Source organism: Oncorhynchus clarkii, chromosome 2 (genome assembly GCF_045791955.1).
Source record: "Oncorhynchus clarkii lewisi isolate Uvic-CL-2024 chromosome 2, UVic_Ocla_1.0, whole genome shotgun sequence".
Lineage (NCBI taxonomy): Eukaryota > Metazoa > Chordata > Actinopteri > Salmoniformes > Salmonidae > Oncorhynchus > Oncorhynchus clarkii.
Window position 1 is genome coordinate 16831066 of NC_092148.1, and position 14024 is coordinate 16845089.

Here is a 14024-nt window from a genome sequence, read left to right on the forward strand (position 1 = left end):
TGAGGTGAAAGAACAGGATGTGATGTCATTGTGCTTCATGTTCTATTGAAACTAAATAGGTGTTTGGTTGATGTGTGGTTATGTTCAACTCCCTGCATAAACACATTTTCACAACACTTGAGGTTTTATTTCCTTAACTATCAACGCTGGTTTTATTTTGTACAAATATGAAAGTGGGTTTCAATCAAGACATCAAACCCCAAATATGGCAGCAAACTTTATAGTGTTGCACACAGTATAGACAGATACCTTCACCAATCTAGATAATAAAATAGGCTATACCCAGCCACAATAAAATCCATACTTTACAACACTCTACTTTCCTGTGGGTGGTGTGTTTATTAATGTGTTATTATAACCATAGACTATCTCTCTGGTCATAGCTGTGACAGAACACATGCGTCTCTCTTGGTGACCCCATTCTGGCTGATATTATAAAATCAAGACAACTATCCCATCCTGTAGTCAGAGGGGAAGAACAGTGATTCAAGAAACAGTGTTTTGTGGGTCATTTGTAATTTTATTACAGTTTTAATTAGCTTAATCAGATCTCCATTGCTCAGATTTCTTGCACATGAATTACATTCTACATAGCTCAGGACAATTGGCCAAATTAGTCAGTTGTCTGACCTCTTCTAGAGCAGAGTATGTCTTTGGTCAAGTTCTGAATGGATTTGAAGATCAGCTCCCTCATTCCAATCAGAGTATAGTCAAAACGGTGGGAGTTCACATTATATACAGTCAGTATCTGTCTGACAGAGCAATATTTTGTTCAGTTGTGCTTGGCGCCACACCATGGACAATTTAGTTAGACTTTTTTATTTTTAAATTGAACATTTATTTAACTAGGCAAGTCAGTTAAGGACAAATTCTTATTTACAATGATGGCCTACCAGGGAACAGTGGGTTAACTGCATTTTTCAGGGGCAGAACAACGGATTTTAACCTTGTCAGCTCGGGGATTCGATCCAGCAACCTTTCGGTTACTGGCCCAACAATGCACTTAGACAGTGTAGGTCTACTGTATCTGAACTGCAGGTTAGACATGTAACCTCTAAACGGTGCCTTAAACAAGGTACTACATTTTTCATACAGTGAGAAAACATGACCCTCAATCCAATTGATAATTACTCAAATAAAAAATACAGAATTACATCCAAAACACAGCATTGTAAAAGGCAATAATGCAGCAATTAAACTCTCCATATAATTGTTTATATTTTCTCTGGTGGGGAGGGGAGGAAGGCCAACAGAAGTATCTTAATCAAGAGAGGACATACAAATGTGTGTTCAGTCACTACAGTATACACCATTCTACATCTGCTAAATGCTGGTATGAAAACCTTGAATCTTTGGGGAAACATAGGCAAGCTTATTCTCTTCTATGGTTTCAGTAGTATCGATACAAGGTTCAACTGACTTAAACTGTGAACATTCCACGTTTTCATTCACTAAACGGAGCTGTACAAATTATACAAAGACTATCTCGGCTTTCTACTTATCTTGATGCAGCAAACACAACCTGTGATTACTACAATCCAAAAGCAATACATGAACAAATCAAATCTCTGAGTTCAAGCATTTGAACTCCTCTTCCCATATTCAAAGCAGTGTTTGAATAAAGAAACAGAACGGTTTGAGGTGATGAGGGCGAGTCAGCCACATCTCTCCTCTGATGTGATCAATAATTTACTCCCTCGTGTCACAAGAGGTTTCATGGAGTACACAGCAGAACAACCTAGCCATGAGTTATAAATAAACAACAAACATCTAAGGATGTTTCAGGACTGGTGGTGTTTTACAAAGTGCTATTTTCAGAATTCTGAGAGTAGTGAAGGATGATTGGTTTTGGTTAGGATCCTCTGTAGTACAGTAGGCCAACAGTAGTTGGAGTTGACACTGTAGATTACGAAGAAACCTCCTACTGTGTATGTGACCATCCAACACAGAGAACTCTCTGGTGCCAAAATCATGTAGTGGAAAATAAATTCAACATAAAACCCATCCAAGAGGCAACAATCAGCCATTGAAAAGTGGACAATCCCTTCTTATCTGTATACAGTGAATGATATTGATCATAATAACGGTGACAGAGACTTCAGTGAGACACAACACATCTCCCTAGTAGACTAACATTCAACTGGTGTTTATACAGCATCTATATGTTCTGTATTGTATGTTCATCCTGCCTGAAACCGGCTATGTCCCTAATAAAGATTCAACTTGAATTTGAAACAAACTGAAAATAGCTCAGGTGTGCTCGAGCAAATATTGTGGTCCCACCCAATCTGAGCAATAGTCCAGTCCTCGGCATACCTCCTTAGGTGCAACTGTTCCACAATATCACCATGTTGCCAACATCACTATGTTCCCTAATGCTAAAGTCCATTGCACCACAATAATGAATGACATTCCACTGTTCTCATTCAGACCTGCAAATAGTGAAAAGAGACATCCAGTGTTAAACTACAGTGAGATAATGAGGAAGGTATTGGATATGTAGCTTGTCTACTGATTACCGGTTAGTCCTTGGGGTTCTACTAGGGGAGTGATGCCCTACCGAAGAAGAAATGGAGTCTCAGCTTCTACCTAAAATACATTCAGTCAGAAGTTAACTGTATCGTCTTGTGCTGGTTTTTTACAACAGTCCGTTTTCAATCAGCCATGTTAGGAAAATGTTCTCTCTCTGAACAGCACAAGGTATTATTATTTTTTTATTCCATTACACTGATGCAAAATCATTCTAGAAATGTCTATTTTGAAGATGTTTTTTTTTTCTAAAGATATTTACACTGTCCATTTTAATCTGTCACATTTCCATCTTATCAAAAGCAAAGAACAGGAACAACACAAAGACGGTAGCATCATACACCAAATCTGCATGCTTTCATTAAAACAATGGACTTCTCATTACTTTGTTACAATTTTTTAGGTAGCAGTCATTCACTTAATGGAACATTTGGTACATTAGTTCAATTATATAGTTCACATCGCATAGAACAGGCTCTGGGTGCCAGTTGTGTCAGATGCCACAGACTGAAGGAGATGAGATTGGGCTTAATATCAAAAGATCACCAACCCATATTACTATGGATTGAAAATATATGTGGGTAAGTAATAACTAAGTAACAACTAAGTTAATCAAGCTTCAATACCTCACATTCCCAACCTCCTCATCTCTGCTTAACCTTTACAACTGTGCCTGGCTTTGAAAGAAGATGTCCTACATTGACTCATGGAGTTGGGGTTGGCTTGGTGGTCATCATGTCAGAGTCATTGTAGCCAGTTTATATGGAGATTTAAATCAGTTATACTATAATCAGACTATATTGTTTGTTCACATTTTACACCATTTATCTGAACTGGAATATAATGAATCAAAGCTGTAACACAATCCAACAAAGAATAAACAGATGACATACACAACAAAGCAAAATGCACTGTTCAACATTGAGTCAGTTTCTGACAAATATCAATCAATTTTATTAAGAATAAGGGGGTCAACTCAAGCCATTCCAATGGCATTCCTATCCAAGCAGACAGGAGTAAATCTCTCCAAAGGAGATGATTGTTACACTGTGGCATTAATGTCCACCCCTTTATTCTAGACCAGAAGAGTAAGAGGATGGGTCAGCTGGTAATACATCTCTGTTACTGGTTTACATTCCAAAACTGATGTGGGGACATGGTTGGTCAGAGGATTGGGGCGTATACCCCCTATTTGCCTGTCAAGTTACATTAAAGTGTTGGTCGTAATGATACATCTTAATACATCATAGGCGGTGTGACTGGGACCACCTCTAGGAGGGGAACAAGGAAAGGGAGCGCCTCGTGTGATTGGGCATGACCGGGAGGCCACACCCATCGCCTCAGTTCATTTGCTCAAAGAATTTGTAGGTGGGGTTTTCGTAGCCGTGGTTCTGCATCTTGTTTAGTTGGCGCTCCTCTGGGGTCAGCATGGGGTCAACCTGCTGTGAGACATGGCGGGTCAAAGGTTATACTGATACAGTACAAGTAAATGCTACGGTATAAGGAAGTGCTATCAGCAGGAAGGAGGGGACACTAATGTGCTATAAGCATAAAGTGCCTCTCCTACCTGCCGCTGCAGGGAATACCTACCTACGAAAAGCCAACTGACATTTACTCCTGCGCCCTCTATAGCCACCATGATTATGATTTGACCCTGCTTGTCATTTATGAACGTTTGAACTTCTTCAAAAATTATCTGGCCTTAATGGCCACATGCATCTCCACCCGGTACAGCCTGAAGAGGGCTGACCACCTCTCAGAGCCGGATTCCTCTCTAGGTTTTTCCTAGCCTCTGTGCTTCTAAATCTGCATTGCTTTCTCTCTGGGGTTTTAGGCTAGGTATCTGTAAAGCACTTGATTACTTGATTGAACCAGGAAGGGCTCATTGAAATTTGAAATCTCTTTTTCAAGAGTGTCCTGGCCAAGATAGGCAGCACCAAGTCATTACACAATTACAGACAGACAACATGAAAAACTACAAGTAGTCTCGTAAAAACCATAGAATTCACAAGAGTATAACAAAATCATAAAACAGCAAATTAAAAACATTGACAGGTCAAGGAATCAGCCTCAAAATCCTTCATCGGTGATTTAAAAACACCAATCGGAACAAGTTGTTCCAGTTTACAAGTGTTGGAAGCATCAAAGTGAGCAGGTGTTTGTTCTTTCTGATTCCCTGCCTCCTACCTCCACGATGCCGTGGCTGATGGTGCCATACGGCTTCCTGCGCACCAGCAACAGACTGATCACCATCACCATGGCGATGGCCACGGCAACCACCAGCAACCCCACCATGGCCCCACGGTTGAACGTCTCCAGGGCGTCTGGTTGCTAAGGACAGTAACAGAAAAGGGGAAGAGAAGGCACAAAGAGGGGAAGATGGAGAAATTAGAGGTTGATATCATCATGGGAATGACTTACAATACCACAAGAGGGGACGGGTCCGCCCAGCCCATCCAGACACTTATCTAGGTAGCAGACTCACCAGTTCATCGGTCTGGATCTCAGGAGACTTGAAGACCACCTGCTTGAGCTCTAGAGAGGTGTTAATCTAGAGAGTGAGAGCAAAAGTGAGAGAGGGGGTAATTTAATAGGTCATTACAGAGGAAGTACCACAGAATTAAATAGAACACATTAACTATATCTCTATGGGAGTTGTCTTCCTGCTATGGGAGGATGTTATAGTATGTGAGTAAAAATGTAGCAGTTGATCACGTGGAGGCTGCAGTGCGACACAAACTATTTTTCCATATACACTTGAGGAGGTGAGATACAAAATGGGTTGGGATGGAGGGAGAGAAGGAGAGATGAGATGATTGGCATAATGTGTCAGCGTAACTCTTGGCTGTGTTGTAAACACAAGTGCAAGTGGCATACCATGTCCGTAAAGTGATGTGTATGTTTGTAATAAAAAAAAATAGATTTTTCTTACTTTCTCCTCATATTCATATGTGGGGCTTCTCTCAGATGTGGCATAGTCATACTCATCTGTAGAGGCTGAGTGCAGAGGCAGAAAACACAGATCAACTTCAACGTTTCTGTCTTTGAAAATTACATTTTGGCAGACAAATATCAGATTTCATGTCCCTTCCCTTTAACTCACCTTTCTTAGTGTTGGGCTGTGGGTCTTGACAGGACAGAAACAATAGAGATAAATAAAATGTTAACCTACTGTTTGTATTCAAATAAATTAATTAATTCCTGAACTATTTGAGGAGGAGACATTTTGTGTGTATGTGTGCATTCATGAGTGTGTGTGTGTGTGTCCGTACCGATGCGAGGTGGGTAGGGCCTGTTCTGGAAGGCTCTCTCCTCCTCCTCCTCATCATCCTTCTCCTCCTCACTCTCGGCAGGAAGCAGCTCCTCGGTGGTGCGTGTCTCAGAGAAGGAAGTGGTCATGAGCTCACTGATATCTCCTCGCTCCGCCTTCACCAGCTCCTCTACAGGGAGGGAGAAACAAGTAGCTTTTAAAAACAGGAAAGCTTGATATACAGTAAAGTATCATGTATTTACGGTAACACTGCGTTATTTACACCTTATATACACCAATCCTTTTTTTTCTGAATGAGAGTTCCCTAGAGAAATGTCAAGATAATAATAACCTACTAATAGATCATGTGAATTTGGAACATGCAATGTCTTACAAAAGCCATCATGATAAATGCTAGCTTATCTCTTTCTAAATGTCTTATGAAGGAACTAAAACATGAATATAAGGACAGGGGCAGTAACCCCACATCCTGGTCTACATGGCTAACAGGAGAGTAGAGAGGAGTGCAGCGTACGGATATCATCGTGCAGCTCCTCAGCCAAGGCAGGGACCTTGTAGAGTAATGCCAAGCTCTGGTTCATCCTCTCCTCAATCACATGAAGGTGGGTGTAGACCTGCAACCCCAAGAGATCAATGCTGGTTAGGTTCATTACAAGACAAAGCTCCCTCAGCTTTTTACCGAAACGGGGCGGGGATACACTTTTTTTTATTGTTTCAACTGCTGATTGCCCCTTTAAGAGTTATTTTATGAGTTTAGTTTTTCATGAAGCAGCATCACTGCTTAAGGAAGAGGTACAGTATCTTTTCATCCTAGTATATTCCGGAATATTTTCATTTCACACCTGGAACTTCATCTGCTCAGCCTTCTGGGGGTCGACGGCCTCAATGTGCTGGTAGTGTCTCAGAGTGTGTCTGCGGTCCTTCTGCTCTGCTGCCATGTATCGCTTCAGAGCCTGCAGCACCCGCTCCGGCTGTTGAGAGGAGAGTGATATTATAGTCAGAGAATGGAGCGGGTGGAGAAGGTGTGGTAGAAATGATCAATACACTACAGTCCACTCATACTCTCTGCCTAACAAATATACACCGATACACAGGAAATAGTTGCGTGAAAAGCCCAGCAGCGGTGCAGATCTGTACAGTCATGCTCTCTGCCTAACAAAATGTAGATATCCCTGCTGCCCCTGCTGTCTGCGGACCTGAGGGGGCTCTGCCTGCACGGCGGTCAGGTAGCTCTCCAAGGCCAGTCTGCGGTTGTTGTTGAGGGTGGCCACCACGCGGGCCAGATGGGTCTCCACCAGCCTCTGTCTCTCCCCTGCCACCTGCTCCTCCAGAGTCTGCAACACAGACTGGAAATGCTGGGGGCAGAGGAGAGGGGATCATTGTTGTGTTAATAGGTGTATGAGTGACCATCTCCCATATGTTCTCCTTTCTTCCATCCCCTCCTCTTCCTATTCCATCTTCTTACCTCATTAAGGGCCTGGCGGTCAGACTTGGGCAGGTTCTTGGACTGGTTGTCAGCCTCAGCCCATTCCTTCATGATCTGAAAAGGCAACGTGCGTTAACGTCATTCACAAACACACTCAGAGCCAAGTACTAATTTCCTCAGACAGGAATCCACCGAGGACCATTCTGATATTTAAAATGCTCCATATCTGCCTCAAACTGCAGCTACTAAAAAAGTCTCTGTTCTTGGGTATCCACTTGGCTTGGTTTACTAGAAGTAAACAGTGGGACAATCTCAAATGCATACTCCTCGCGTCCTCTCTCCTCAACTCCTTCTCAAAACCCATTGGATGAGAAAGCCAGCGGTCCCGCCCTCTGACCTTCTCCTCCAATGGGTTTTGAGAAGGAGTTGAGGAAAGAGGACATAAAGAGTATTCAATTGAGATTCTCCCATTATATTAATATTGCATTAAAACCTCACTTCAGGTCCCAGAGCAATTTGCCCCCATTTGTCAACAGTGGGTTCTGTAGGAGATCACAGATATGGAAACCGCACAGCAGGCCTGGCTTCATCTCATTGGTTCGTTGCCTGTCCAAACCCGCCTCTCCACCCACCTTACCTCATTGATGCGTTTCATTCGACGCTCCTCCAGGTCCATCTTGGCACGCAGGAAGTTGGCGTGTTCGCTGTCGTCCCCTGGCATCTCGAAGTAAACATCCACGCCATCTGTGGGGTGAGGGGTGGGTACTACAGAGGAGAAGGAGGAGAGGGGGATAAGGAGAGGAGGGGAACGAGAGGAGGGAGAATAAAGGATGGAAAACAGAGAAGGAGAGAAGAGAGAGAGATGGAGGTACAGGCAGTGCAGCAGAATGAAAGACAGGGGAAGGATGAGGGAGACAGAAAGATATCCTAATCACTGCCATTACCCAGAGAGACAAGGAGCCAGAGAGCCATTGATCCAGATAGTAGGGTGAGTGGTCAGCATTATTGAGTTGGAGACGAGTAGTGCTGTAAATACATCAGCCACTCCTATCTAACTCCTATATCCAGCCAGACAGATAGGCATGGTGAGTGTGTGTGTGCGTGTACGTGCCCTTGCATGCATGCATGCATGTGTGTGTGTAATCATCCTTAGTCTATTACAGAGAGATAGAGTGTGAGAGAGAAAGTATTGGAGATGCTAACTGGGCACTACAGTTCATTCCCCAGTAAGTAAGAGTAAGTGGGAGATGGGAGAGTGATGTCAGCATTTACCCAGTCTTTTTACTGCCCTGTTAACCACTCTAAGGGTAGCAACTACAGTCTATTCCCTTATGGAGACTGGCATTGAGTGAGAAAAATCCAGACTAGACACAGAACCCTTGACACTACTTAATACACCACTTCATATAAAGCTTATGCCCATTAAATACTCTCAGATCTAGTTGAGAGGTGGTAAGTAGGGGCTAAAGATTGTTTCTGGACAGGGCAAAGATGTAACTGTGTGATAGAAGGTAGAGGGTTACTCACGGCTGTCTCCCCTGGTCTGGGGTGGGGATGTGGAGGGGTTGCGACCAGCCTGACCCTGGCCTTTCTCATAGTAGAAGGAGTCTGTGTAGTCAGTAGCCTGGTAGGGGCCAGAGTCAATGGAGTACTCATACTCCTCTTTCACTGCTGCTGCTTCTGCAACCTCCTGCTGCTGCTCCTCCTCCTCCTCTTCCTCTTCCTCCTCCTCCTCATCTTCTACTGCCTCCTCCTCCTCTTCCTCCTCCTCCACCACCTGCTCATCCTCTTCCACCATCTCATCATCTTCCTCCTCCATGTCTGCCGCATCCACATCGGTGTCAGGAGAGGGGCTTGTGGTGGGTGTTGTCACTTTGACTCTGGGAATGGGGTACGAGGTCAAACATTACGATCATCATCATTATCATCACCACAGAGAGAAGGGGTAATGGGACTCACCCTGTGTTGACTTTGGCCTGAGGGTTAAGGGCCTGGGGTCCTGCTGGGAGAATGTCCCCTCCCTCGGTCTCCCCCCTGCCACTGGACCCGCCCCTCCCCGGGCAGCACACATACTCCACCCCACGGAAACGGTCGCTGCACGGCAACAGCATCCCATAACTATGCAGCTCCAGACTGTCTGCTGTGCAGGCCTGAAACAGAAAGAGAGAGGATGAGAAAAATATGTTACATGAATCAAGTTGGAAAAGACCAAGGTGAACTAGAGAGGTGAAGGTGAACTATAGAGACAGCAGGGGTGTATAGAAAAAGAGAAGAAATGTGACTGTGATCAAAGGGAACTAACTAGCAGGAGGAATGGAACACGACAGGGAGTAACCTCATCCTCAGCATGATGAAGGTGAGTTATAAAAACTACAACCTACATCACCTCCTTGGCCTCTAATAAACTGCCTCAACTCCCCGGCCTCTAATAAACCACCTCACCTCCACGGCTTATAATAAACAACCTCACCCCCCCGGCCTATAATAAACCACCTCACTTCCCCGGCCTATAATAAACTAATTCACCTCCCCGGCCTATAAATAAACCGCCTCACCCCCCAGGCCTATAATAAACCACCTCACTTCCCCGGCCTATAATAAACTACCTCCCCGGCCTATAATAAACTGCCTCACCTCCCCGGCCTATAATAAACCACCTCACTTCCCCGGCCTATATTAAACCACCTCACCTCCCCGGCCTATAATAAACTACCTCCCCGGCCTATAATAAACCACCTCACTTCCCCGGCCTATAATAAACCACCTCACTTCCCCGGCCTATAATAAACTAATTCACCTCCCCGGCCTATAAATAAACCGCCTCACCCCCCAGGCCTATAATAAACCACCTCACTTCCCCGGCCTATAATAAACTACCTCCCCGGCCTATAATAAACCACCTCACTTCCCCGGCCTATAATAAACTACCTCCCCGGCCTATAATAAACCACCTCACTTCCCCGGCCTATAATAAACTACCTCCCCGGCCTATAATAAACCACCTCACTTCCCCGGCCTATAATAAACTACCTCCCCGGCCTATAATAAACCACCTCACTTCCCCGGCCTATAATAAACGACCTCCCCGGCCTATAATAAACTACCTCACCTCCCGGCCTATAATAAACTACCTCCCCGGCCTATAATAAACTACCTCCCCGGCCTATAATAAACTACCTCCCCGGCCTATAATAAACTACCTCACCTCCCGGCCTATAATAAACTACCTCACCCCCCGGCCTATAATCAAACTACCTCACCTCCCGGCCTATAATAAACTAATTCACCTCCCCGGCCTATAATAAACCGCCTCACCCCCCAGGCCTATAATAAACCGCCTCAGCCCTCCGGCCTATAATAAACTGCCTCACCCCCCACAGGCCTATAATAAACTGCCTCACCTCCCCGGCCTATAATAAACTACCTCCCCGGCCTATAATAAACCACCTCACTTCCCCGGCCTATAATAAACTACCTCCCCGGCCTATAATAAACCACCTCACCCCCCCGGCCTATAATAAACCACCTCACTTCCCCGGCCTATAATAAACTAATTCACCTCCCCGGCCTATAAATAAACCGCCTCACCCCCCAGGCCTATAATAAACCACCTCACTTCCCCGGCCTATAATAAACTACCTCCCCGGCCTATAATAAACCACCTCACTTCCCCGGCCTATAATAAACTAATTCACCTCTCCGGCCTATAAATAAACCGCCTCACCCCCCAGGCCTATAATAAACCACCTCACTTCCCCGGCCTATAATAAACTACCTCCCCGGCCTATAATAAACCACCTCACTTCCCCGGCCTATAATAAACTACCTCCCCGGCCTATAATAAACCACCTCACTTCCCCGGCCTATAATAAACTACCTCCCCGGCCTATAATAAACCACCTCACTTCCCCGGCCTATAATAAACTACCTCCCCGGCCTATAATAAACCACCTCACTTCCCCGGCCTATAATAAACTACCTACCCGGCCTATAATAAACCACCTCACTTCCCCGGCCTATAATAAACTACCTCCCCGGCCTATAATAAACTACCTCACCTCCCGGCCTATAATAAACTACCTCCTCGGCCTATAATAAACCACCTCACTTCCCCGGCCTATAATAAACTACCTCCCCGGCCTATAATAAACTACCTCACCTCCCGGCCTATAATAAACTACCTCCCCGGCCTATAATAAACTACCTCCCCGGCCTATAATAAACTACCTCACTTCCCCGGCCTATAATAAACTACCTCCCCGGCCTATAATAAACTACCTCACCTCCCGGCCTATAATAAACTACCTCACCCCCCGGCCTATAATAAACTACCTCACCTCCCGGCCTATAATAAACTAATTCACCTCCCCGGCCTATAATAAACCGCCTCACCCCCCAGGCCTATAATAAACCGCCTCACCCCTCCGGCCTATAATAAACTGCCTCACCCCCCCCCCCCAGGCCTATAATAAACTGCCTCACCTCCCCGGCCTATAATAAACCACCTCACTTCCCCGGCCTATAATAAACTACCTACCCGGCCTATAATAAACCACCTCACTTCCCCGGCCTATAATAAACTACCTCCCCGGCCTATAATAAACCACCTCACTTCCCCGGCCTATAATAAACTACCTCCCCGGCCTATAATAAACCACCTCACTTCCCCGGCCTATAATAAACTACCTCCCCGGCCTATAATAAACCACCTCACTTCCCCGGCCTATAATAAACTACCTCCCCGGCCTATAATAAACTACCTCACCTCCCGGCCTATAATAAACTACCTCCCCGGCCTATAATAAACTACCTCCCCGGCCTATAATAAACTACCTCCCCGGCCTATAATAAACTACCTCACCTCCCGGCCTATAATAAACTACCTCACCCCCCGGCCTATAATAAACTACCTCACCTCCCGGCCTATAATAAACTAATTCACCTCCCCGGCCTATAATAAACCGCCTCACTCCCCAGGCCTATAATAAACCGCCTCACCCCTCCGGCCTATAATAAACTGCCTCACCCCCCCCAGGCCTATAATAAACTGCCTCACCTCCCCGGCCTATAATAAACTACCTCCCCGGCCTATAATAAACCACCTCACTTCCCCGGCCTATAATAAACTACCTCCCCGGCCTATAATAAACCACCTCACTTCCCCGGCCTATAATAAACTACCTCCCCGGCCTATAATAAACCACCTCACTTCCCCGGCCTATAATAAACTACCTCCCCGGCCTATAATAAACCACCTCACTTCCCCGGCCTATAATAAACTACCTCCTCGGCCTATAATAAACCACCTCACTTCCCCGGCCTATAATAAACTACCTCCCCGGCCTATAATAAACTACCTCACCTCCCGGCCTGTAATAAACTACCTCCCCGGCCTATAATAAACTACCTCCCCGGCCTATAATAAACTACCTCACTTCCCCGGCCTATAATAAACTACCTCCCCGGCCTATAATAAACTACCTCACCTCCCGGCCTATAATAAACTACCTCACCCCCCGGCCTATAATAAACTACCTCACCTCCCGGCCTATAATAAACTAATTCACCTCCCCGGCCTATAATAAACCGCCTCACCCCCCAGGCCTATAATAAACCGCCTCACCCCTCCGGCCTATAATAAACTGCCTCACCCCCCCCAGGCCTATAATAAACTGCCTCACCTCCCCGGCCTATAATAAACTACCACCCCGGCCTATAATAAACCACCTCACTTCCCCGGCCTATAATAAACTACCTCCCCGGCCTATAATAAACCACCTCACTTCCCCGGCCTATAATAAACTACCTCCCCGGCCTATAATAAACCACCTCACTTCCCCGGCCTATAATAAACTACCTCCCCGGCCTATAATAAACCACCTCACTTCCCCCGGCCTATAATAAACTACCTCCCCGGCCTATAATAAACCACCTCACTTCCCCGGCCTATAATAAACCACCTCACTTCCCCGGCCTATAATAAACTACCTCCCCGGCCTATAATAAACCACCTCACTTCCCCGGCCTATAATAAACCACCTCACTTCCCCGGCCTATAATAAACTAATTCACCTCCCCGGCCTATAAATAAACCGCCTCACCCCCCAGGCCTATAATAAACCACCTCACTTCCCCGGCCTATAATAAACTACCTCCCCGGCCTCACTTCCCCGGCCTATAATAAACTACCTCCCCGGCCTATAATAAACTACCTCCCCGGCCTATAATAAACCACCTCACTTCCCCGGCCTATAATAAACTACCTCCCCGGCCTATAATAAACCACCTCACTTCCCCGGCCTATAATAAACTACCTCCCCGGCCTATAATAAACCACCTCACTTCCCCCGGCCTATAATAAACTACCTCCCCGGCCTATAATAAACCACCTCACTTCCCCGGCCTATAATAAACCACCTCACTTCCCCGGCCTATAATAAACTACCTCCCCGGCCTATAATAAACCACCTCACTTCCCCGGCCTATAATAAACCACCTCACTTCCCCGGCCTATAATAAACTAATTCACCTCCCCGGCCTATAAATAAACCGCCTCACCCCCCAGGCCTATAATAAACCACCTCACTTCCCCGGCCTATAATAAACTACCTCCCCGGCCTATAATAAACTACCTCACCTCCCGGCCTATAATAAACTACCTCACCCCCCGGCCTATAATAAACTACCTCACCTCCCGGCCTATAATAAACTAATTCACCTCCCCGGCCTATAATAAACCGCCTCACCCCTCCGGCCTATAATAAACTGCCTCACCCCCCCCAGGCCTATAATAAACTG

General features: G+C 45.6%; 1 protein-coding gene across 2 annotated transcripts in view; it reads right to left on the reverse strand.

Annotated features, from left to right (window-relative positions):
• Positions 1–321: 321 nt before the first annotated feature.
• LOC139422960 (amyloid beta precursor like protein 1-like) overlaps positions 322–14024 on the reverse strand; it is a 64195-nt gene continuing 50492 nt past the window's right edge. The window contains exons 5-17 of one of the 2 annotated variants that reach the window (XM_071174492.1): positions 9186–9376; positions 8754–9106; positions 7864–7991; positions 7266–7340; positions 6997–7155; positions 6643–6771; positions 6315–6414; positions 5802–5969; positions 5633–5656; positions 5462–5526; positions 5015–5080; positions 4717–4860; positions 322–3968 (exon numbers count right to left, since the gene is read on the reverse strand). In XM_071174492.1, coding sequence (XP_071030593.1) covers positions 3870–3968; positions 4717–4860; positions 5015–5080; positions 5462–5526; positions 5633–5656; positions 5802–5969; positions 6315–6414; positions 6643–6771; positions 6997–7155; positions 7266–7340; positions 7864–7991; positions 8754–9106; positions 9186–9376 — 1701 coding nt within the window. In that variant the 3' untranslated portion in view covers positions 322–3869. Of the gene's footprint in view, positions 3972–4716; positions 4861–5014; positions 5081–5461; positions 5527–5632; positions 5657–5801; positions 5970–6314; positions 6415–6642; positions 6772–6996; positions 7156–7265; positions 7341–7863; positions 7992–8753; positions 9107–9185; positions 9377–14024 lie in introns of both variants that reach the window. The other variant, XM_071174483.1, reaches the window with a different exon arrangement.